Below are 22,301 nucleotides of genomic sequence, written 5' to 3'. Positions count from 1 at the left end.
ATTTAAATAATGGCGAAGTTGCAGGTTAACATTTTTCAAAAGTACCGAAGTGACTTCAGTACTTAAATTCTATTTTCAAAATGCTGTAGACACACAGGAACATAAGTCTCTACAGTAAATGGAACTTAGACATTATTAAAGAAATTTATGGAAAGGCAGAGAATAAGAAACCAACTCAAGAGGGCTTAAATTTCTACCCTACTCCAGACCACTGGTTTAAAATATATAAAGTTTGCCAATTATTACAATTCTAAGACAAGCTAAAGATTTAAATTTCCATTTTGAACTTACTTGATTGGTTTCACATTGATGTATCTATGCCATTAAATTTTATTGCAGATTTCCTCCCACCTTTCTAAAATAATTTCTAAATGACAGTTTTAAGATGGCCTTTACCTCCAAACACAAGTTTTCCTGAGTATGTTCAAGATTTAAGCAGCGGCTGCAGACGTCTTTCTACAATTTTTTTTCTATACAAAATATCTATGCAAATTATTCTCTTTATTTTTTTTAACAGTAAATAAGAACAGTTTAGAGGAGGAAGTGACCGTTTAAACTTTAAACTTCTCCCCCCTGTCCTGCCCCGAGTGAAATGTAAATTTGAGCCACTACATAAATATGGAAAAGTATCCCAAATTTTACTTCTGTTATCATTAGTAACCTAGTATTAAGCAAATAAATAATCCGTGAGGTTAGTCTATATTTAAAATATTTGTTCTTCTTTAAATATAAAGTAACTCTCACAGAAACAAACAGAAGTGGCTAGAGACTGAAATCATTCCTTTGATATTGAAGCTGAGTATTTTCTCGTTTAAGCTCCAAACATCATCTCCCTCGTGCCCATAGGGCTTTGCACTGTGCTCGAGCACTCCACCTCGCTAATTTACTGCTCCCTTCGACCGCTTAGCTCAGACGCTGGTTTATGAAAGTGTGGTTACTACCTTAGGTACCACAAGATTTTAAGAGCTTATCTTCCTTCAATAATTGTTCTGTATCATGTGTAAATGGTGCATTTCTCAAGTTAAGCTATATTTCTTCTAATACTTTTAGTTTGGTCTGTTATCACAGGTACCGTCTATGAACGTTGAGAGCAAATATAGTTTGAAATAGGACTGCTATAGCAGCTATAGAACATCTAAGAGGAAAAAAAAAAATAGGCCAGACCTTTATTAAATTTTAAAGTATGCCTTCGCTACACTCTTGTAAAGATCCAAATAGGGTATTCAAATCTCTAGAGATCACCAGTATAATTTCTTTATCATGTTCCATTTAAAATTTAATTATGTAGTCTACAACAAGAAGTATCTGAGTACTCTAAATAGGTCATGCAATGAACAACTTAATATTACTATAAAGTTTTCCTTGTGAAGATCCGTTCTTTGATGTGCCATTGCACACAGAAAGCCTGTCTTCGAAAAAAACAATATACATTCATAGATATAATAATGTCATTTATTATAAAAATTGTAAAGCTTCTTTATCATATTTTAAGTTTAAATTTTCAATTCCTTCCCTAGCTTGAACTTCCCCAAATCATCAGAAATAACTGGTAAATTAGAACTGACACAATATAATCATGCCTAATATTTTTATATCTTTCTACAGGCAAAGTTAATCTATTAGCTTTTCTTCTAAATGATGTCCACCAACTCAGATTTTTCTACATTTGCCTATCAATGGTACATATTCTTCAGTGGCAAGAAGTAAGGTAATTTCTTCTTCCTCTTAAATATAATCATGAGAGAACAATCAGCAGTATCTAATGGAAAATGACTATATTAAAAAGTCACCACTTACTAAGACACTTTTCTTTTTTCAAAATGTACATACGTAACCTCTATTGGTTACTATAGGAGAAGAGAAAATATGCAAAATATTCTCTTCTGTAACTTCTGACTATTTACAGGGCATTCTGGGAACAAATCTTTAACTTCTTTAATTCAACTAGGTAAAATTCAGAAGGGGGTTTGCAGAATTTTTTTCCCCTTTTTTTTTTTTTTTTTTTTTTTTTTTTTAATGACAACAAAAAATCAGTGCCACCAGCGCCTAAACCTTCCTGACAGTTGGACAAAATATTCCAAGTACAGACACATCTGCTCGCACTTACGTCACGTGCAGGAAAAACCCTTTCACCAGGTTTACGAGTGCTTGAAAAGGATTTGATCAATCCTGGCCACAAATATATCCACGAGTCATTATTACCCTGAGAAAAGGCATCATGTTTGCCTGCACAAATGGGAGTCAGATTTCTAGCATTACAGAGGGCTCTTTCTGCCCCATTGGACAAAATACAATGAACACAGCGACCACGGGAAAGCGGTTATTAGTTTCGTTATTTCAAGGTGCAACAACTAAAATTTTATATGCTATAAAGTAGTTGCAGGGTGAAGGTGGAAGAAGATGTGGTGTTGGTGGGGAACTTAGACTGTTTCACTGTTATGAATTAATAATAGCAAAATGGTTCACTTGAAGTTTGAAAGAAGAACAAAAAATATTAGATTAATACATCACAACATAAGATTAAAAACCCCAAGGAACTGCTTGTCTAGAGAACTGCAGGAACAGGTGAATCCCCCAGAAGGCTGGAGGACTAGCCAACCTGCGCACAGCTGTAAACATTTGTTTTAAATCAAGACAAGATCATTGGTTTTAATATTTATAACACAATTGCAATGCCTTGTGCACATTGCTTGTATAATCTGATTTTTACTTGTGACATCTTGCCACAGTTGAAATTAAAGGCTTGTGGTAATAATTCAAAAAACACATTTAGGAAATCATTAATGGCAAGTATGAAACTGGATGTTTATTCAAGCACCTATATCTCTCTTCTTAACTTAATTTAAAGTGGAATTCATTTCTACATTACAAGGACTTCATGTTTCCACTATATTAGTCATCTAACACCCAAACAACTGGGGCATGCAGTCAAAACTAGAAATATTTTAGCACTAAGACCAGTAAAAGATACAGCTAAGCATTGTTATTGATGTTCCTAATCAAGGAGACAGCTACTCTGCTGAGTCTCTATTTTCTTCTTTTTTTCTTTTTTTTTTTCTTTTTTTTTTTTCTTTTTTTTTTTTCTTTTTTGTATGTGTGAAGAATTGTAATTCTTTTGCAATGGAGATGAACAAAATCTTTTATGTGTCAGGTAGGCCTGATAATTCGTCTGCACTTCAAACGCCTGGCAAAATTTCACCACCGTATTTGCTTGCGCAACTGAGGATATCAAGTGATGGTAAGTATCTAATAAATTAACAACTGATATAAATCACACAAGTTTGTACCTACAGAACGAAGTGATACATTACAGAGGGGGAAAAACCATCACATACACTGAAAATCTACGTATTTACAGCTTATCGATATAGACAGGCCAAATAATATACACCTCGTGCACCATAAAGGCAGACATTTTTTCTCTGTATGTATTACCATGCTTAAAGAAAACTGACTTGTTGAAATATTTTTTTTTACGTTATATATTGTATAAACTACAGTACTGGTATTAACCAGAGAACAACCCTCCCCAAAACCGTGACCCCGTTAAAACCCCTTGCACCTCAGAGAGCAAAACTGGTGGCAGAAGATGCAAGAGGACTGAGAGCACCATTTTTTTTTTACTCACCAGGCATCTCTGCTAAGTGACAGGTTACAATATCAGATTTTTTTGTTTCCCTTCTCTCCACCCTTTTCTCTATCTGCATGATTACAGCATGTTATTGCATCTGCTGACAATATGTAGGCAGGTCTCTCATCAAAAACCTCTACTGCAGCCTGCGAGTCTTGTCTAGTTCTATTATTTTATGGAAAGCTTTCTCAGCATAGAAGAATTTGGTCTAAGCTGCTTTCCAAATGAAAATGCCTTAAGATCACAGTGTTTTTCCTCCTACCTCCACATTTCCCTCCCCTCATCTCTCAGGTGAAATTTAAAGCAAAAGCCGAACCCCCTGCAATGGGTATAATTGCACAGCTGGAAGAAAGCCACATCTGGGATTTTTCTCATCAGGTGCATAATTGTGCTAAACCTCAAAGCAACTTCAACGTGTCGCTTTCAGCTGCGCCGTTTTGGTTGCGTCAGTATTTCACAGACATTTTGTCTGTCTCTGGCAAGCGGTGTGTGTTCTCCTCTCTGCACCCCCAGTTCTCAGGATCCCAGCAGTTTTCCTTAGGAAAAGGATCATGTTCTGGCTCAAAAAGTCGTGCTCTTTTCAGTACCTTCCAGACATGGATACACAGATGCAGTTTAGAGCGACTTGCTTACCTTGGTAATGTTCCAGATAACTCTGTGGCAGTCTCTCTGAAAGACACAAAGTGAGGAAAAATTAGCTTGTGTTTAAAGAAGCTATAAAATTTTAAAGACGCCTTTATACTGCTTATATTTTATAGGAGTGCAGAGACACATACACAGCTTTATACGCAAACGCGTCATTTGCAGATGTGACGTCTGCATGATCATATACACAAGAATGTGAAAAGCAGATGATGGAGTGTGAGCTAAGGATTTCATCAGAATGAAGTTCTCAGTGGTTCAATTACTCATTTTTTAGGCATAAAATTATCGCTATTTCAAATGCCAGCACTGCATGGTCCTACATAGATGAAATGTAGCACTGGGCCAATTTTCCAGTGGAAAAAGTTCCTTTTTTTCAGTGCTGCAGCAAAAGCAAGACATTCTACACATTTATAACCATGTCGTGCACTGAAAAAGATACCATGTTAACGTTAAATCTTCTTATATTGGGTTTTAGGCATTAGTTGTTTTCCAAATATGTGATTTTTGATCCAATTTACTTGTTTGAATCTGGTTTGTGGGTTTGCAATTTGTTTTGAGGGAAACTGAGCGTGAGATAGTGAAAGTGGGCTAATGTAACCAGTATGTCACATTAAAGCGCAATTAAATACGTTACCATTACCTATGTACACAGTCCTTAAAATACATCCCAGATCTACCACCGCTGTATGTCCTTGCTCCCCTCCCCAGCACATTTGCTCAGACCTTATCCAAACTTCAGCAAAACAGCTGGATAGCTCTATTTCTCCTTTCTCTCGCATGTATAAGACCTCAAAAAAACCATCAAGGAGGCATAAGGCGGTTCGTTGTCCTAGACTCGACCAGAGGTCCAACTCGTTTCACACTTTGCTTGTCCAGCTATGAAATCTGTGTCCTATGTTTAAGTTTGCTGCATGAAAGATAGCTGGGTAGTTCACACCCTGTTTGCTTCAGCTGGATCCAAATTGCACAATTTCAGATCTTTAGCTTTGAACTTGTGGTATGGGACAATTCTCAACATAATACTCTCTTCTCCTTGTTTACAGCTGAGGAACAGAAAATCCTTCCATTCACTTTTACATACAGGTGGTGGTGCTGGGGGAAATCTAATATTGGGGTTTTTTGGGGGGGGAGGTGGTGGTGGTGGTAATTAATACCGGCCTCAGAATCTTCCTTGCCTTAACAATTCCCAAAACCATGGACCTAGTGACCTCTAAGCATGGAACCGAGCCTACGCATTTTTGTTCTGAGGGTATAAACCTTATAAATACAGATTGAAACCCCAAGCCTAATTTCTTTATGAATCCAAAGTAAAAAAAAAAAAGAAAAAAGAAAGTTATTTTTGAAGGCTCTTGTAGAACTTTACAATGTTCTGAAGCCACTTTTTTGATGGGGCAACTATGGAGTTATTATACTAAAGCCACAATAATTCAGAGCTCCTCTTTAGTTCCAGATTCCTGATGCTTTTTGGCACTATATGAACTATGAGCATGTACAAGGTCTTGTTTTTTAAAGGATTAATTTTTTTTTATGGAGCACCCCACAGTGACACCCAGGCTTTTTCCTTAATGGTTACACTGGCCATTGTAGACTCCATTACAGCGTCAGAGAAGATAAAATGGTGCCTCTAAACATGCATGGCTTTGCATTTTCATTGAGTCTCTATCTTCAAGCTGCGCAGTTTGCCGGTCACAGAAGGTTGCCTTAAACCTCCCGGCGTTTTGCTTCAAAAGGCACAGAGCAGAACCGTGTTCAGTGGTTGCAAAGAGGAATAAGCAAAAAAAAAAAAAAAAAAAAAGCTGGCTCACACCCTTTTCTTGCACACAGCATTCAGTGGCAGACCGACAGCTATATAAGCCCTTTCAGAAGAGCCAGTTCCCACCCCAGCAAAGGCAGACAGGTCTGTATTTAGCAGGTGCCTGTGATGAACAAAGTCCACGATATAAATGGCATCAAAGGTGAGAGCCAGGAGCAAGAGGAAGAGAATGGAAAGAGATAAGAAAATGAAATTAGAGTGGAGCAATACAGACTTGGTTTCTATGGGGTAATTTGATACAGCTGTACGTTTTAGATATTTTATTTTCATTAAACCTCTGCACGTTGGTGTCATGCCACCTTATTTTCCAAGCCCTACTCATAACTTACACAGTTCAAAGAATTTATATGATATTTTCTGTAACCTATCAAAGAACTGGATCACTAAATGGTTCGAGCAGTCAGGAAATATTTCTCTTCCACCACTAATCACAGGCATCATCACCTTTCATTGAAATGCTTTTTTGGGGAAAGAACCTGGACTAAAAAGTCAGGCTGGGCGTTTCTTTGTTTCTTCTTCTAAAGGGACTCCCTAGCCTTTAGCTACCTGTTATCGCTCTAATAACAGAATAGCACAAACCTTATTGCTTTAGGGTATGGGAGCACATTTTATAAAATAGCGGTTGCTCATCCAGCTTAGAGGCAAATCGCAGGTGGGTGTTGCAGAAGCGTCAAGAAGCAGAAGCAGCTAGGTTTAAAAGAGGACGTTTAACTGGAAACACACTGTCAGCTTCTGAGCAGAGAAGTGAGTGATTGGTGCATCTAAATTTCTAAAGATTTTCATTTTTGTTAAATAACCCTCTCTACAAGAGATGCTGGCCTTATGAAAACAATTATTAAATAGTCGATACAGCGGTAAAAAATCTGAATGTGATCGGAATGTTGAACAAAGACACTGCAGGCCTTTAGCATATACATTTTTAATGTAATTAATTGTGTTGCCAGTTTCGCATTTGGTCAGATCAAATTCCAATTTTAAACAAAAATACGTAAGGTAACGATTTTTGAAATACAGATCAAACTCAAACAAAACTCTAGAATTCACAAGTAAAAGGGAAGTTTGATTCTTCGCAACTAGCCAAAGGTTTCACTGTTTCTCATAAACTCAGTAAACATTTAAACCATACCCGCTCCCCCTTTAGATTATTAAACTAAAAATATTATTTTCCTAGAAAACAAACACAATTATCCCTACAAAGTCACTGGAAATAAATGGTACATGGACTGCTGAAGATGGTTAATGTCCACTGTAAGTGTCCTATAAATATCAGGAATTGAAACACTGCTCTATAAATATATTTCATGGGAGTTTAAAAAAGAAAATCTTATGGAGCAAATTACTCATCAAGAAAACCCTTAAAGTTTATTTAAAGATAATGGATACAGTCGTATGGATTCTGAAGTATTTCAAGAAACTGAAGCTAGACTTATACAACCAATTTTCAGATCCCTAGTACTCCCAAATAACACGTACAATAAATATAACTCATAATTTACTGTATCTACAGATATTTTTTTTCCTAGGATAAAAACAAGAGAAGGGTAATACTCAAAGGAAAAATGAATATAAGACCACGTATTTTCACGTCCTGCCTATGATATGAAAGGATGACCTTAGAAAAGAGTGAAGATGGAAACCAAAACGCTTCATCAGGGCTGCCCCGAATTCCACTGACATCAGCGTCAATGCAAACGGGATAAGCTAATGCACAACAACGCTAAGGACAGAAGAGGACAAGGCTAAAGACCCTAGAAAGGCTGTTAGGTGGAGGGTGACATTATAAACTGCAACCACAGGATTTCCGGGAAGGTAATTTACAATTTCCCAGCATTTTGTGTTCAGCGGTGCAGGACAGATCTGGGGTAGTGTGGTCCGTACGTATGGAAGATAAAGGTGCTTTTGAAGCTAAAAGGGTGCTGGGTGGGAGATCTGCACCCCCAAATGTTACCCTGTCATGTGTGGTCTTCCAAAAAGATCAAATTGTGGGCTTACAAATTGTTCATTAGATCTGTGAGGAGCTTTGACCTACTGAAGAGGCTCTGCACCCTCCAGAGAGGACTATATAGCTATTCTCAAAACTCAGAAAGCCAGTGTGGGTGAACCAAGCACCACACACACATTTTGTCATTTCTCTCTACAGGCTGAGAAATCCTTCCCGTAGGATTGGGGTAGGATGTGTACCAAAGCAGAAAAGTATAAATATTTTAGTCAAAACCTCATAATGAAGTGGAAGCGGGAAGATCTGCATAAAGATCAGCAAACAGACTTTACTGCCTATTAGTTTTGTTTAAAGAAAGTTGTTCAGGAAAACTCTTCAGAGTACTTGGAAAGTGTTGTGTTTGTATTAAATGTTTTGCTCACTGAGAAATCATATGGTGCTCTTCTCTCAGAGGCTGACTGGCAGCTGTTGTTACCCACCTACGTGCAGGGTTTGGCACAACACAGCTCTGAGGTTTAACTGTGCAACATTTTTGTCCGGTTTAATACTCCATGCTGTGCTTCCGCAGAGATGTAAACTGAGGCACAAGAGACAGGGCAGGGGTTTAAAGGGCAACTGAGTTAATCTTGTGTATATTCTGCGAGATTCATGCCAGGAAACTTAGCAAGTACTGAGTTCAAACCATAGGAGTCAAGGCTATGCTTAGAAAGAAGTTTTCCTTCTGCGGGATCATGACCCTTAGTGATTTGGAAATCACTTTAGGTCTCCATCGAGAACAATTTTTGTTGTGAAAAGGAAAGCATATGGATTCAAGCTAAGCAATCTGTCGGGGTGCTGGGGAAGATGCAAAAAGAAAGGCAGCAACACATTCCTGCAATCATGTCACCGTTCTTCCTTTTTCCATCTCACACTTTGGGGAGAGGATAAAGCCCGCCTACGGCACACGAGGCACATGAGGATAAGGACATAAGGATACGGGCGAAGCTGAAGAAGGGATCTGTATGGTGTGCCATTAAGAAAGCAGCACAAATGCAAGCAGAAAACCCCCACGATGCAGAATACGGGAGTCTTCCAACTTGTGAAGACAAGTGTCCAAACCCTGAGGTCGTGGTTGTAGGCATCAGAGCCAGAGGTCATAATTTCAACCAGGAGGGTTAGATAGTCCTGTCTTCTCCAGGACAAGTGACCATGACCCATTTGATTCCCTGTAAGGAGCAGTTTGATCTATCACTTATGCTCATTTTCCATGAAGCACAAAAACCCCCCTCAAAGTTAAGCTGATATTTCTGGTCTGGGTGAAACGTTCAACCCTTTACTAAACAGAGTCCTCCACCTGGAACAAGCATTAATCGTACCGGAAGGGATATGCTTATGAACAGAAATAAGTACAAGTTGAAGAGAAATTAAGTATTTGAGAGGATCACTTGAAAAGTTTATATTTTTCCAGGAATATCCACTGTGAGCATAACTGGATATGGCACGTGGGCTGATAAGCTGTGTGTAACAAATTGCAATAATGATGATAACTAGGAAGTTCCACCTTGAAATATTTCCAAATATTCTAAAACCGTGAAGCTGTTCTTTGTTTTGCCCCATGGGCAAATCTGGCTTGCCAGAACAAACGACGTGTCTGATGTTTCGACCACTCGTTCCTGGCTCTGCCTACACGCAGACAGGGAGCAGACACCATACCCCCGACTCCCTACACTACGCTCAGCAACACAAGAAAATCAGGGTAGAGAGGGGTCCAAAACAGACTGTTGAGCAACACCTCTAAGCTACAGCATTGATGGCTCCTGTGACCACCAACTCAAAGGGATACATCCCATTAATTTCAATGGCTTTAACCAGACCATCAATAAACAGCTTTTTAAATTGTAGGGGTCCACGCTTGCACTGCGTAGACATGCATCAGTGATGTGGCAAGAGAAAAGACAGCTACTAATTGTCAGTATAAAGCAGAACTAAAGAAAAGTTTACAAAGGGAAATGAAGGATTTTCCACTTAAAGCGAGGGAGAACAGCTGAAGAGGAACATTAAATTAGCTTTAAAAGGAAGGTTGTATCGGGAGGAATATAATTACTTAGTTGGAATTTCACCAAGACTTGGGAGTCAATGCCTCTACTCTTGCAGAAAAGTGCCATGGGATTTTTAATGACCACAAACGGTCAGGACATTGATTTCACATTTCAGTTGAAAAATGGCACCTCCAAAGACACATTGTTGTCTCTGCTCTTCCTAAAATCACATGGGGCATTACGTCGGAGTTGACTTGGAAGAATTAATAATGTGTATTGAAATACCATTGTGAGACACAAGATATGTCACTGGTCTTAAATTGGATAGTTTCTCAGCTTTGTTAGGGTGTAAAAAAATAAACAAGCTCCAGTTGGATAAAATATGGGGTTTAAATTTTGAATTATGTTTTGCTATGACTAATTTAATGGATTTCACAGAAAGTTTCAGTTTCTCTCTATCACATACTTTTAGCATCTCTATTTTTTAAGAATTGTTCCCTATGACCAGTAAAGGTCAAAATGGTAGAAAGCAATTCCATCTTTAAAAAAAAAATTATGATATTTAAAAAAAATCAAGATTACAAACTGATACTTTTGTAAGTATTTCATCTTTCACATAGTAAGCAGCAAATAAATACACTGCAGTTTTAAAACTTCACACAGAGCTTAGCTACCTAACAAGGATCATACATTTGCAGCAGAAATACTGCATAAACAGTCTTTGAATGTGCTATTTAAGTACAAGCTAAATACTCTTTTTTTAGGAAGTGATGTAACAAGTTCATATGTAAAAATCTATTTCTATACAAGCTGACATTCTGCAAGATTAGCTGACTGAGATAAAGGACATGAACAAACATGCTTCTTGTTTTCTCCAATGATTATTTTTAAAAGCTGCATTTTTCACTATTCTAAATTTGCTACTTCTGAATTTTTCATTCCTCCTAAGGTAAGGAGGAAAGAAATCTCTGTGTATTCAGTGATAAGTGCCTGCCACAAAAAGAGTGTAAGTCCAGTGTACATCCAGTATACAAATAATACCCCAAATAAAACATGTCCTCATCATTGTGACTATTTTATATATTTCATAAAAACTTAAGTTTCTATTTAACACCCCCCCCCCCCCCAACATCTTTGAAGACAGCAATATTACAACTTACAAGTTAAAGCGTAATTCAGGGCAAATCCTCACTCCTTGCAATTTACCTACAAATCCCAGCTAAGATCTTGGCCTCTTGTCTAAGCACCCGCCAAGCATGTCAGATGAAAACTCCTCTCTCTTACGTCATCTGCTCTGGTATTAAAGAGCGAAATAAAAATGAATAGGTGGAAGAAACAGCAGTGTGTCCATTTTATAGGTTGGTAACAGGGGCACAGACAGGATGCAATTTAGCCAGGGTTGTCAGGGAGAAATGCCAGGGCATAGAGGAGAAATGAAGAAAGATCCCACTTCGGTGCTTTGCTCCAAGGTCGGACCCTGCCGTCGTGGATGTGCCGATACGGCTGTGGCAGCACAGGGACCGTCCTTGCCGCGCGTTCTCTCAGGGAAGTGCCGTATTTTGAAAGTTAATGACTCAGAAGCGAAGGAAGGAAGCACCATGGGTACCGAATTTGGCGCTCTGGGGCACAGCAAGCAGCAGGAGGAACATGTAGGAGAATCCACCATGGTACCAACTCCTACATCCTCACCCCGTTAGTACAGGGAGAGAAAGCAGTGATGCACAGGCTCCCGCCTCAGGGAGCTGTATGAGCTCAGTGGGAGGAAAATACCCTCTGTCTCTCTCCAAAATGAGAAGACCGACCATCCAAAACAGAGCAGACATTCCTCCCCTTATGCTCATTAAACCTGCTGTAACCTCCTTGGGTAGAAAATTTTGCACACTTGGTATTTGACTGACCTGTAGCTCATGCTACCATTTCCACTGGTTGCAGTGTTAAACTTTACCACCATCTCTTCTCCATGGCACAAAGGAAAGGAGGGGAATCACACCTGAAGTCTCAGCAGTAATTTGAGGGCAAACTCAGTTGTACAAAAATAGAACTGAAAGAGAACTGTGGGCCATGTATTAATTCTACACAAGAATCACAGAACGGTTTGGGTTGGAAGAGACCTTAAAGACCATCTAGTCCCACCCCCCCTGCCATGGGCAGGGACACCTTCCACCAGACCAGGTTGCTCAAAGCCCCATCCGAACTGGCCTTGAACAGTCCCAGGGATGGGGCATCCACAGCTTCTCTGGGCAACCTGTGCCAGCGCCTCACCACCCTCACAGGGAAGAATTTCTTCCTCACATCTCATCTAAATCTACCCTCTTTCAGTTTGAAGCCTTGTCCTATCACTACCTGCCCTTGTAAAAAGTCCCTCCCCAGCTTTCCTGTAGTCCCCCTTTAGGTACTGGAAGGCTGCTATAAGATCTCCCCGGAGCCTTCTATTCTCTAGGCTGAACAACCGCAAGAATCACGAGGATGCATAAGATTTATGAAGAAAGACCCAGAAATTATTCAAGCACTATAGACAGTGATGGCCTAGATTCTTTCCTTGGTTTTTAGGATGCTGTACAGGGAAATATATTCTGATATTTAAGACTTTATCATATTTACGTAGGGTGCAGGGAGCACTTATATGTACCGTCTCCACAAGCAGCTTTTATGGTGTAGCAGCTGTTGGTTGGGTCAAATGTTGATGTCTTCAGTGATGAATGCCAAAAAGAAAAAGCCACCCTAACAACTGTTCTCCATTGAACGCCCACACCTCACTCTTCTCTCTTCCCTGCCCCCCGCCTCCAATTTCACATGCTAACAGCTCAAAACTTTGAATTCCCTGGAGCTGGATGTTTTCACTAATATAGACAGACTTGAATCCACTCAAAAAATTTGGAGGCTTTAGTTAAACTTATTTCTGAGAAGTAACTCTTGATTCTCCATGAAGGAATGCCAAGCTTGGAAATGGCCTCTCATCCTGGTCTCAGGCTACTGAGATACTTTACTGAATCAGAACAACTTGGATACTTCAGCTAAGTCAACTATTTATTCATTTTCTCACCCAATGCAGACCTGGCAGAGACACGCATTTGGGAATCTGTAGTTTTGTGAAGCTGAGGGACTTCTGGAATAAAACAGGATGGTAAAATATAGGCACCTTAGAAGAACTAACATCAGTTAGGAAGAGGATGGCCTTACTTGCTCAATTCAATATGCAAACAACTTGTTTTCTATAGGAACGGCACCACCAGCTACCAGGGGGAAAAAAACCCAAACCAAACCACAACAAAACACAACAACCCTTGAAAACCCCACAGATTTCCAGGCTTTGGGGTCTTCCTACTTCCAGCTTTGAGAGCAGTGAACTCTCACTGAATTTTTCCACTCAGAAGGCAGCAAATGCCAGAAATCTCACAAGGTCAGCTCTTGCTGAAGTGTCATGCCGTAGGAGGGATGCTGGGCACGGCCACATGCTGTACCACAGGCAGATGCAAACTCCTCTGTCTACGGTCCCAGCTATGGAAACAGAAACCAGCTTTACCACAGGTTTCATCGGACGGATACAGGAACTACTGAAAACAGCTCATCTCTACCTGGAACACCACTGTTGCCAACATCTCCTTCAGATATCTGCTCATATCGTCTTTTAATCCACCTGCTGAAATAGTTTCTGCCTTTCTCTCTACTGGTTAGTCAACGATAGTCATTGCTTCGCTCCATTCTGTCCTGACATCTCCTCCTTGTGATCCCAAACCCACAAATGTCAGGTTGAAACATGGGATGGAATAGGAAAAAAAGCAGAAAGGATGCTGTGAACAAGCCTGCCTGCCAGCAGTCTGTGTCCCATTAGCTGCAGTTCAAAACAGTCCTTATACGATTTCCATAAATACTGCAGTATCTTCTGGAGTATCCCAGCGCAAACAGCAACAGATGTTGGACGCTATTATTTCTTCATTCTTGTTCACTTGTTGTTCATCTGGGTTTTTTTGCCTTTTTTTTCTCTCTCTTGCCACCTGCCCATCCACAAATCAGAAAATACAGTCAAGCTCTGTTCTTACTGGTCCCTCTACTACTGCCCAAAATTAAAGGGACGGGAGAAGAAAGGCGATAAAGATCTAATTCACTGCCTTATTTCTGACCTTAAAAGGATGGGTTGAATTTATTTTTGACAGCCCTAAGCAGAGAGAATAAAGCTGCTGAGCTGGCCACCTCAGGAAGTTGAATTACACAAGTACCACCGTTCTCTAACGAGTTCATTAATGTTACTGAACAATATATTGATGGTGTTGTGAAATTATTATATAAAGTGTTTTAAGGTGTATGTTACCAGTGATATAAATCCACAAGCAAGTCCTTTTCTCGCCAACCACATCCAACCCCAAAGATGTTAAGATAGTTCTTTAATGGCAAAAACTATTAGACTGCAATATATAGCAGGTACATCTATTAATCATCAGACCATTTATGTTCTGTAATTCTACCACAGTTAAATAACACGGACTACTAAGTACCTGAATCAGCTATTAGCAAGCATTCCTGCTCATTAAAACTCACTTATTTAGACTTTAGCAATGGTAAATGTAACCAGCCCTGGAGGAGTGTCACAGTGCTTGGAAATGGCACATTAAGCTTCATTTACCCAGCTACACTCACAGGCAGAGGGGGAAGGGAAAAATACAGTGACGGTCCATAACGAAGCTCAGAAGCTTTTTGAAGCTGCATTAAGAAAATGACAAATCTTACAAAGAGAGCCATAAAGCTTCCTCAAGTACAACAGTTCTGCAAGGAGCTATTTATCATAGTTTGTTGAAAAGACTCCTACGTTTAATACTATTGGACTGTGAGAGCTGATTATTAAATGTAATTACAGAAGTAGCACAGAAATAATAGTTTATTGCAGAGCATAAGCAACACTGTATTAACAAAGAGGAGTGGGGAACATGCTCAGCATTTGGAATCATATCATTAGCTTTTCTGGGAACACATACACAAATGTATACACATTTAATTCCACATTAGCTTCTACTAACCAGAATTATCCTTCACAAATTTCAGATTGGGGTCAATGCATCCATCTATACTTGGAGTGAGAAAACAGTAGCCAAAGTGGATTGCTATTTGGGTTTCAGCTTCTATTCCTTTTCTACTTAACACAGATTTATTAAAAAACACCCACAGCCTGCTGTCAAGAAACATTGCTCACATTGGCTTATTAGCAGCCCTGTAATAGGGACATTTTTGCTACGGTGCTGCCATTTGAAGCGAACATTTTATTTACAACATGCTGGTTATCAGGAGATTCTCCACACAGTAAGCTTTTTGAAACAACAAGTTTTGATTTCTTATTTTTACTTGCAAGAATGAGTTTAACTTCTATTATTCCTACAACTTTGCATGCTTGCTTGTGTATCTAGCCATCCATTTTAGCTTTTCTTTCTACTGTGAGTGATTTCACCCAATTTCTTGATGCTGCTTCTTAGCCTTAGAAATCTGCCACTCACTTCTTGTGCATTGTTGTCCTTCTTGGTGAAACCCCTTTTTTAAAAGCACACTGTCCTTTCGTAAAGCCTTCTCTACCGCTTTTGGGTAGACATACACACTTTTCCCAAACTACAAAGCTAAACAAACGTCGAAGTACAGCTCCTTACAACTTATCACATTCATTGATAATATGGTGCCCACTGACCCTCACTCAGCAATGATCTGCTTCGCAGTATAACTAGTAGTTTTGAACCTCAACAGCCTCCTTTAAGCATCTGCATTCCCTCTTTCTTTCACTATGTAACAACAGCGCAGTGTTTTACAGGCAAAACTGCACTCAAAAACAGGAGCTGAAAGCATGCAGCTGAAAAAAGTTAGACTGTAAACCGGGTGCAAAGAGAAGAAATCGGAGTCTAACTTCAGGCATTCGCATCCCTAGCTTTTGTTCAAAGCAGCATTTTCACATGGGCTAAAGACTCATGGGTTACATTTTCAAGTGGTTTGAATCTAAAAAACTTGTGGATAGATTGCTAACAAAGATTTTCAACCATGCTGCAAAATCCTTGGGAGCTCGGTGCTGATTATATTCAGATGCTTAAAATAAAAATCCTGCTAGCCATCTATCTGCATCAGTAGCTACACAAGGGCTTTTGAGAGAATCTCTCCTGGTCACATCACAACATTGGTGTAAAAGAAAACAAGTTTTCCTTTTGAAGGTTTTTGACTCATTTAGAACACATAAATCACTGCAGCAGCACTTTCCAGGTGACAATTATCTTGCCACAATAGCCATAAAAATAAAATAAAATCAACACGGATGGAATCCAAAGTAGGAGACCTAAATTATACATAACTATATTCATAAAACTACACCTCTGCTCAAAGTTGCTCTGTACACTACACATATGCCAGGATCTCTTAATCTGCTGCTGATGTGCTGCGTATTGCGGTCGTGTGCAATTACAGTTAGCTATAATTAAGAACAATTACAGCTTTTATTTCTCCACTTGTTCTTTAAAAAGCACAGTTGTAATAAAACTTTTTTCCCCTCTCTTTTTTTTTTTTTTTTTTTTTTTAAAGGTGAATATAATTATACATCCCTATAACATCTCCAATAATTAGTTTGACTCAAGTTTCTTCTGGAACAATTTTCATTTTAACTGTCAGATCTGCCATCTATAGTCAATAGAACACATTGTAAAAAAATTCTATCATTAACCTTTTTTCACCCCATAAATCTGCAAAAGAACTTGCAGAAATTGAAGAATTCATTGCTTAAACATTTAAAGGCCAAATTCAACTAACACCCCTTCCCCAGCAATACCTTCCTAATCACAGTGAAACATTATTATTATTATTATTATTATTATTATTATACAAGCTAACTATAACAATAATAAATTAAAGCGGGGTATAAAAGGTATTTGGCATCTCTCTATATTTTATAGGCTACTTTCCAGCCCTATTCTCATAAAAGAATCTCTCTACTGTATCTTTGTTTAGAATCTACCCGCGATTACTAACCATGCAGACTGCAGGGAAAAGTAATTAAGTTTAATAGAAGCCACCCTCATTTTTGAAGCTGCCCTCAATTTAAGCCATAGAAGGAGAGTAATTAAATTTAATGTGTGCCACAGCTTTTAAATGAAGATATGGCATGTAAAATTCTCTCACTCGGTAACGCATCTTTTCCGAACACTGCAAAATAAATGTTGTGATGCAAAAAGATAGCAAACTACAACCACCAAGTCCAGTTAAGTTTTCCTTTTCTACTGGCCGTCTCTTCCAAAGGGTGAGGCCTTTGTATAAATTAAGAACAGCATAATCTAAATGATGGGAATTGGGAAGCCTGGAGTAGGATCACTGAACTGTTTCCTTATCCATCCTTTGCCCACATTATCTGCTTTGATTAAGTTTAGAAGAAGTTCTTGTGGCAGAGTCCATCTTTTACACGTTTTTAACAGATGTAACAGGTTTCTGACTACAGCCACAAATCTATAGCACAGATGTTGTTTGCCAAGGGGAGCCTCTCCCAAAGTAGCTGAATTAGAAGCAGGGACTAATGAAAGGCATTTCAAGACACAGGAACAGATTTCTCATGTATGTCTTCAGTCTTCTTCAAGTCATCAGAAGAAAAAATAGTGAAGTTACTCAAGGTTCAGTTATTTTCGCAAGCAATCGCCTTACTACTTTTACACAGAAATATAAATTACAAACCAGGGCTATGAAAATATTTCACTCTTGCAAAGATTAACTTAATGAACGAGGAGCTCTGAGACAGAAAGAGGCATTTCCCCTTTCCCAGCTCTGTAGGCTCTCTCTGTAGGTGTAAATAAAAGTTTCCTTGAAGAGAATCAGAGAAGTTTCATCAACTGATTTAAAATAAATGGGGAATTTGGAGGCTTGAATTGCGTTGTAAAAGGGAAGATGACTGCCACTTTTTGCTCAGAAGAAGGTTAGACTGAGATACTAAACTCACAGTTGGTTCACAGAAGTGCTCACGACCTATTTCCAAGCAGCGTCCTCTCCCGAACACGGATTTGTACCTACTGTTTGGGCTGAACAAAACTTCTGTGCTGAAACAGAGACCACACTTGAGAAGACAAAACCTGGGACAGAATTTCAAAGGCCTTTTTGTCCAAAGGCTCCCCCCAAAAACAAGACAGTGAAAAAAAGGAGAAAGAAACAAGAAGAAAAAGTAGAGAGAGAATAAATAGATCCTTTATTTCAATTCTAGACCCCACCACAAACCTGCCATGTACTTCGCCCAAGAGAGGGGCTGAATACTCCATTTTAGCAGCACAGAGAAATGATGGTGCACACGCTACATTGCAAGAACCTGTATGTACAGCAACAAGATTCACACACATTTCATCTGCCTTTCATTTCTTTACAAAATTATCAAAAGTGAACATCCATAATAGTAAACAAGAGGTGAAGAGGGTTTCATGTCTGGCTGTCTCCCTGACAAAGCCCACAATCTTATATCCATCAGTTCAGGGACTGTTCAATAGGCGGATCCACACTTTTAATCTTGAAGCCACTGCTAATATAAATTGCAAGCAATTTGGGAAAGAGACTGCATTTGTAGTTATTTTTAGTTTCATGAAAGAAAGAAGAGATTTGTTTATACATATCATGACAAAAAAGTTGGACTTTTTGGTTTTAAAGTAGCAAAATAGGGACAAAATTGCTGTTTAAATTCTAATTTTTACTCAATTATATTTTAAAGTGATCCTACCAGATGCTGGAACTAAAGCAACATGATTTTGCTATATTTATAACTAAGCTGCAAAACATTGCAACATTTACAAAGAGAAGAAATCTCTCTGCTAATGCCAGGAGAAGAATAAGCTCAAATGCTATTGCACATGATGGCTCTTAATAGTTGGCACGAGGAGAGGAGAAACGTCTCTATAACAACAGTATCAAGGAAACTTGCACTGCAAATATCACATCATCACAACAAGGAGAAAAAAAAAAAAAAAAAAAGGATTTGTGGAGAGTGTTAACATGAGGACATAACATCCACATACTCCCAAATACTCAGGATGGATGTAAACAAAGGCAAGCAGTGGTCTCTTTCCTCCTTGCCCCTAATCCGAAATCCCTCTTCCCATCCAAACTGCCTGCTGTTCATGCTTGCTGCTTCCTAAGAGGAAGCAGTAGCCTTTTCTCGCACATTTCCCAATCAATACTTTGGCCCTTCTGCTGTTGGCTACCACCAAGACGACTCCCACTGTTCCCTAATAAGCCCTCCTGCTTTCCCCCAGTGGCTTCAGCAGAAACGTGGGTTGTGGACCGGCTGGCCAGAAGCTTAGGGGAAAAAATTAGACCCAAACACAAAATAAAATCTTCAGCAGCCTCACCCCTCAATTCCCACCCACAGCAATTGCTAGGCTTACAACACAACCTTCATCCCTCATCTCATCCTCTCTTTGGAGGCTGGGGGTCTTGTAGGGTCCTGTCGCAATTGCCAAGTGCTCCAAGTGTTGGTGGGATGCAATTCAGCCTGCGATGCTGGAGCAGCAAGTCTCCCCCAGGGCACCGGCATACGCCACTCAACTGGTTAAAAATGAAACAGAGCAAACGGGAATTTTTTGAACAAATGCTTTGAGATTATGGAGCACACGTTACAGCTGTAACCACCCACAGTTCCCTCCTACAGAACAGAAACACTGAAAGCAAAAACCATTCACTGCAGAAGTTGAAAAATAACAAAAAATGCAGCAGTAAGTATGAAATTAAAGCCTATGGGTATTTCCTGCACGATCTTCTGCAAAGAAAGAGGGGAAGTTTGCAGGACACAACAGAATAAGAAAACACAGCCTTGGTTTACGAGTTCATGAAAAGTGCCAGGACTGGTGCAGAGGCCTGCATTAGTTATTGTGTTCATCACTCATGTCTCATTCATGAAGGAAATTATATTTTACAGTAAAAAGGTGCAATAGTGGGCGGGGTGGGAAGGACAGCCTCTTCTTTCCATTATTAAAAATAACCAAACTAGACAAAACCCCAGATAACCTCAGTTAAAAATTTTCCAAGTCTCCGAGGCCAGCAAGGAGAAGAGCAAGAATTCAATGTGCCATTCAGCAGGGAAAAGGGCTGAGCGTTCTGTAATGCTCTTGGAAAAGAAAAAAAAAAAAAAAAAAGATAAAAGCAAAACTACATGCTTTCCACCATGGAACTAATTTTTTGTGTTCACTACTTGCAGCGATCATTCAGCTCTACGGATCAAAAAAATCCTACTGATACCAATGTGCGTGGTCAATCAGCAGGATATTCTGTTTCAAATATGAGATCTGAAGTTGTTTCTTTGATTTTTTTTCAAAAGTGCGACAGAATTTTCCACTTCTCCCAGTGCCAATCATGTTCAGGTAAATGTTACAGCTTCTGCAAGTGCAAATTAAAGACAATTATAACCTGGCTAACCTACCTCATCATTAAAATGCCTGGCACATCTCATTTGCCCGTGGAGCAGAGATTTGCTGCTATCACATTCACTCGAGTACGGAAATACTCGTCTTTAGATGCTATGGGCGTGCTGATTGATCAAAGAAGGCAAAAATGGAGGAATCTGTTTGCCCCTCTAGGAAGGAGTACTGCAGTATAGGTGGAAGAACATTTTGTCAATAATACCATTTGGGTAAACAGCTTCCAGTAGCATCATAATGCAGGTGTGTTTAGGAAAACTGAAGATTTCTTTTTCTTTTTTCTTTTACCAATTACTTGGTGTGACCACACCAACCGCACCTCGGAAAAAGTAGGCCCAGTGAATGAAAGCGTTAAGGGTCCTAATACGTAGACCTTAGGGGGTACTGTATTTCAAACTGGTATTAGGAACTCCTTATGTATGAGGCCCAACTTAAGTCATCGCACCTCCATGACAGGTGGAAATTGGGTGCAACTACAAGAGCTGTAAACAAATCAATGCCAAAGAGAAAAATAGTGAGAAGAATAAAAATAGCCATCAGCAGAAGTCCTTTAACAGCAGTCTCGAATGCAGAAAACAGAAACCTCCAACCCTCCTGTCCACAGTAGAGATATATACAACAGTTTATTTCCAACTGGGGAGCCCATATTAGTGAGAACTCCCTCTGGTTGCATTACATTATATATATAGATTATATTCTCTTTGAGCCAGAAGCAACTTTTTTGTTGCATTTACAGACAGCACAGAGCACAGCTAGGGCTTTGAGGTGATGCCATAAGTGTTTCAAGAGAAAAAAAACAGGAATGTTTCAATACAGGAACAGTTTTCCTTATTGAAGTTTCAACCCATTTAAAATCCTGGCTAGTTTGGGTTTAAAACTTTATAGCAGGGACAAAAGGAGAGTTTTCTCAGCCAGGCAGAGATCTCAACATTTCCCCCCAGCTGAATCCCTTGAGAAGGAAGGATATCGAAGCAGCTCTGCCATCCCACTGAGAGGTGCAAAGCTTTCTTGGATATTATTAGTTTATGAAGCCACAGGTAAGGCTTTTTTTGAAATACAGAGGGTGCGGGAGGTGTGGAGTGAACTGGCATATTCGAACAACTGGGACAGATCAGATGAATGAGTTGTAACCACCTGAAATCCTTACAAAAGCCCTGATATTCAAGGGTTGGCCGCATTCACTTAACGTTTGTGGACCTGAACGCCATCAGTGAAATTCAAGCCAAAAGACAAATCCCACAAACAAAAACCCCACTTGTTTTTTATTGAAACGTGACCTTTTCATTTCATGAAATGTATGTCAACTTCAATCTCGTCAACCTGACCCCAATCTGTCCTATTCCCCGAACCTACGGAGCTCTTCGCAGAAGCCATTCCCACCCCAGGCTATGATCTCGTCAGATCTCATAAGTGAAACGGGGCCAGGTCTGGCCGGGACTGTGGGAGACACCTCCGAGGGAACCCCAGCTGCTTCAGGAAGTTCTTGGTGGTGACTCTCACAAGTAGCGCTCTTTGAGTTAACACCAAATCCACACGCCACAGCCCCATTAAGGCTATTAGGCCCCTAAAAGCTTTGTATTTTAAATAGGAAGGACTAGGAATTAGAAACACTTTTATAAACTCCAGGGACATTTCCCCACACGCACAACAGTGACAGTTACATTATCGTCTGTCAGCTATTGAAGTTCTTCCCTCATAACCTAATACTATCAACATGCATGAGATTTTTACCTGTTTAAAAAAAAAAAAAAAAAAAAAAAAGACAAAACCCAGCAAGCTGACTGATGTTCTTGCTTTTTCCTTTCCACTGCTGAGGTTTATCTCCATACTTGCACATCTTTTGCTGGCAGAAGTCTCA

General features: G+C 39.5%; 1 protein-coding gene across 1 annotated transcript in view; it reads right to left on the bottom strand.

The window, feature by feature from the left end:
- Positions 1 to 22,301, bottom strand: part of CELF2 (CUGBP Elav-like family member 2) — a 375,608-nt gene that overhangs the window by 305,753 nt on the left and 47,554 nt on the right. The window contains exon 2 of the mRNA XM_049814458.1: positions 4,265 to 4,300. Within this exon, the coding sequence (XP_049670415.1) occupies positions 4,265 to 4,300 (36 nt within the window). The remainder of the gene's footprint in view (positions 1 to 4,264; positions 4,301 to 22,301) is intronic.

This window comes from Accipiter gentilis, chromosome 11 (genome assembly GCF_929443795.1).
Source record: "Accipiter gentilis chromosome 11, bAccGen1.1, whole genome shotgun sequence".
NCBI lineage: Eukaryota > Metazoa > Chordata > Aves > Accipitriformes > Accipitridae > Astur > Astur gentilis.
The sequence above is the reverse complement of the archived record's forward strand: the minus strand, read 5'-3'. Positions and strand labels throughout refer to the sequence as shown.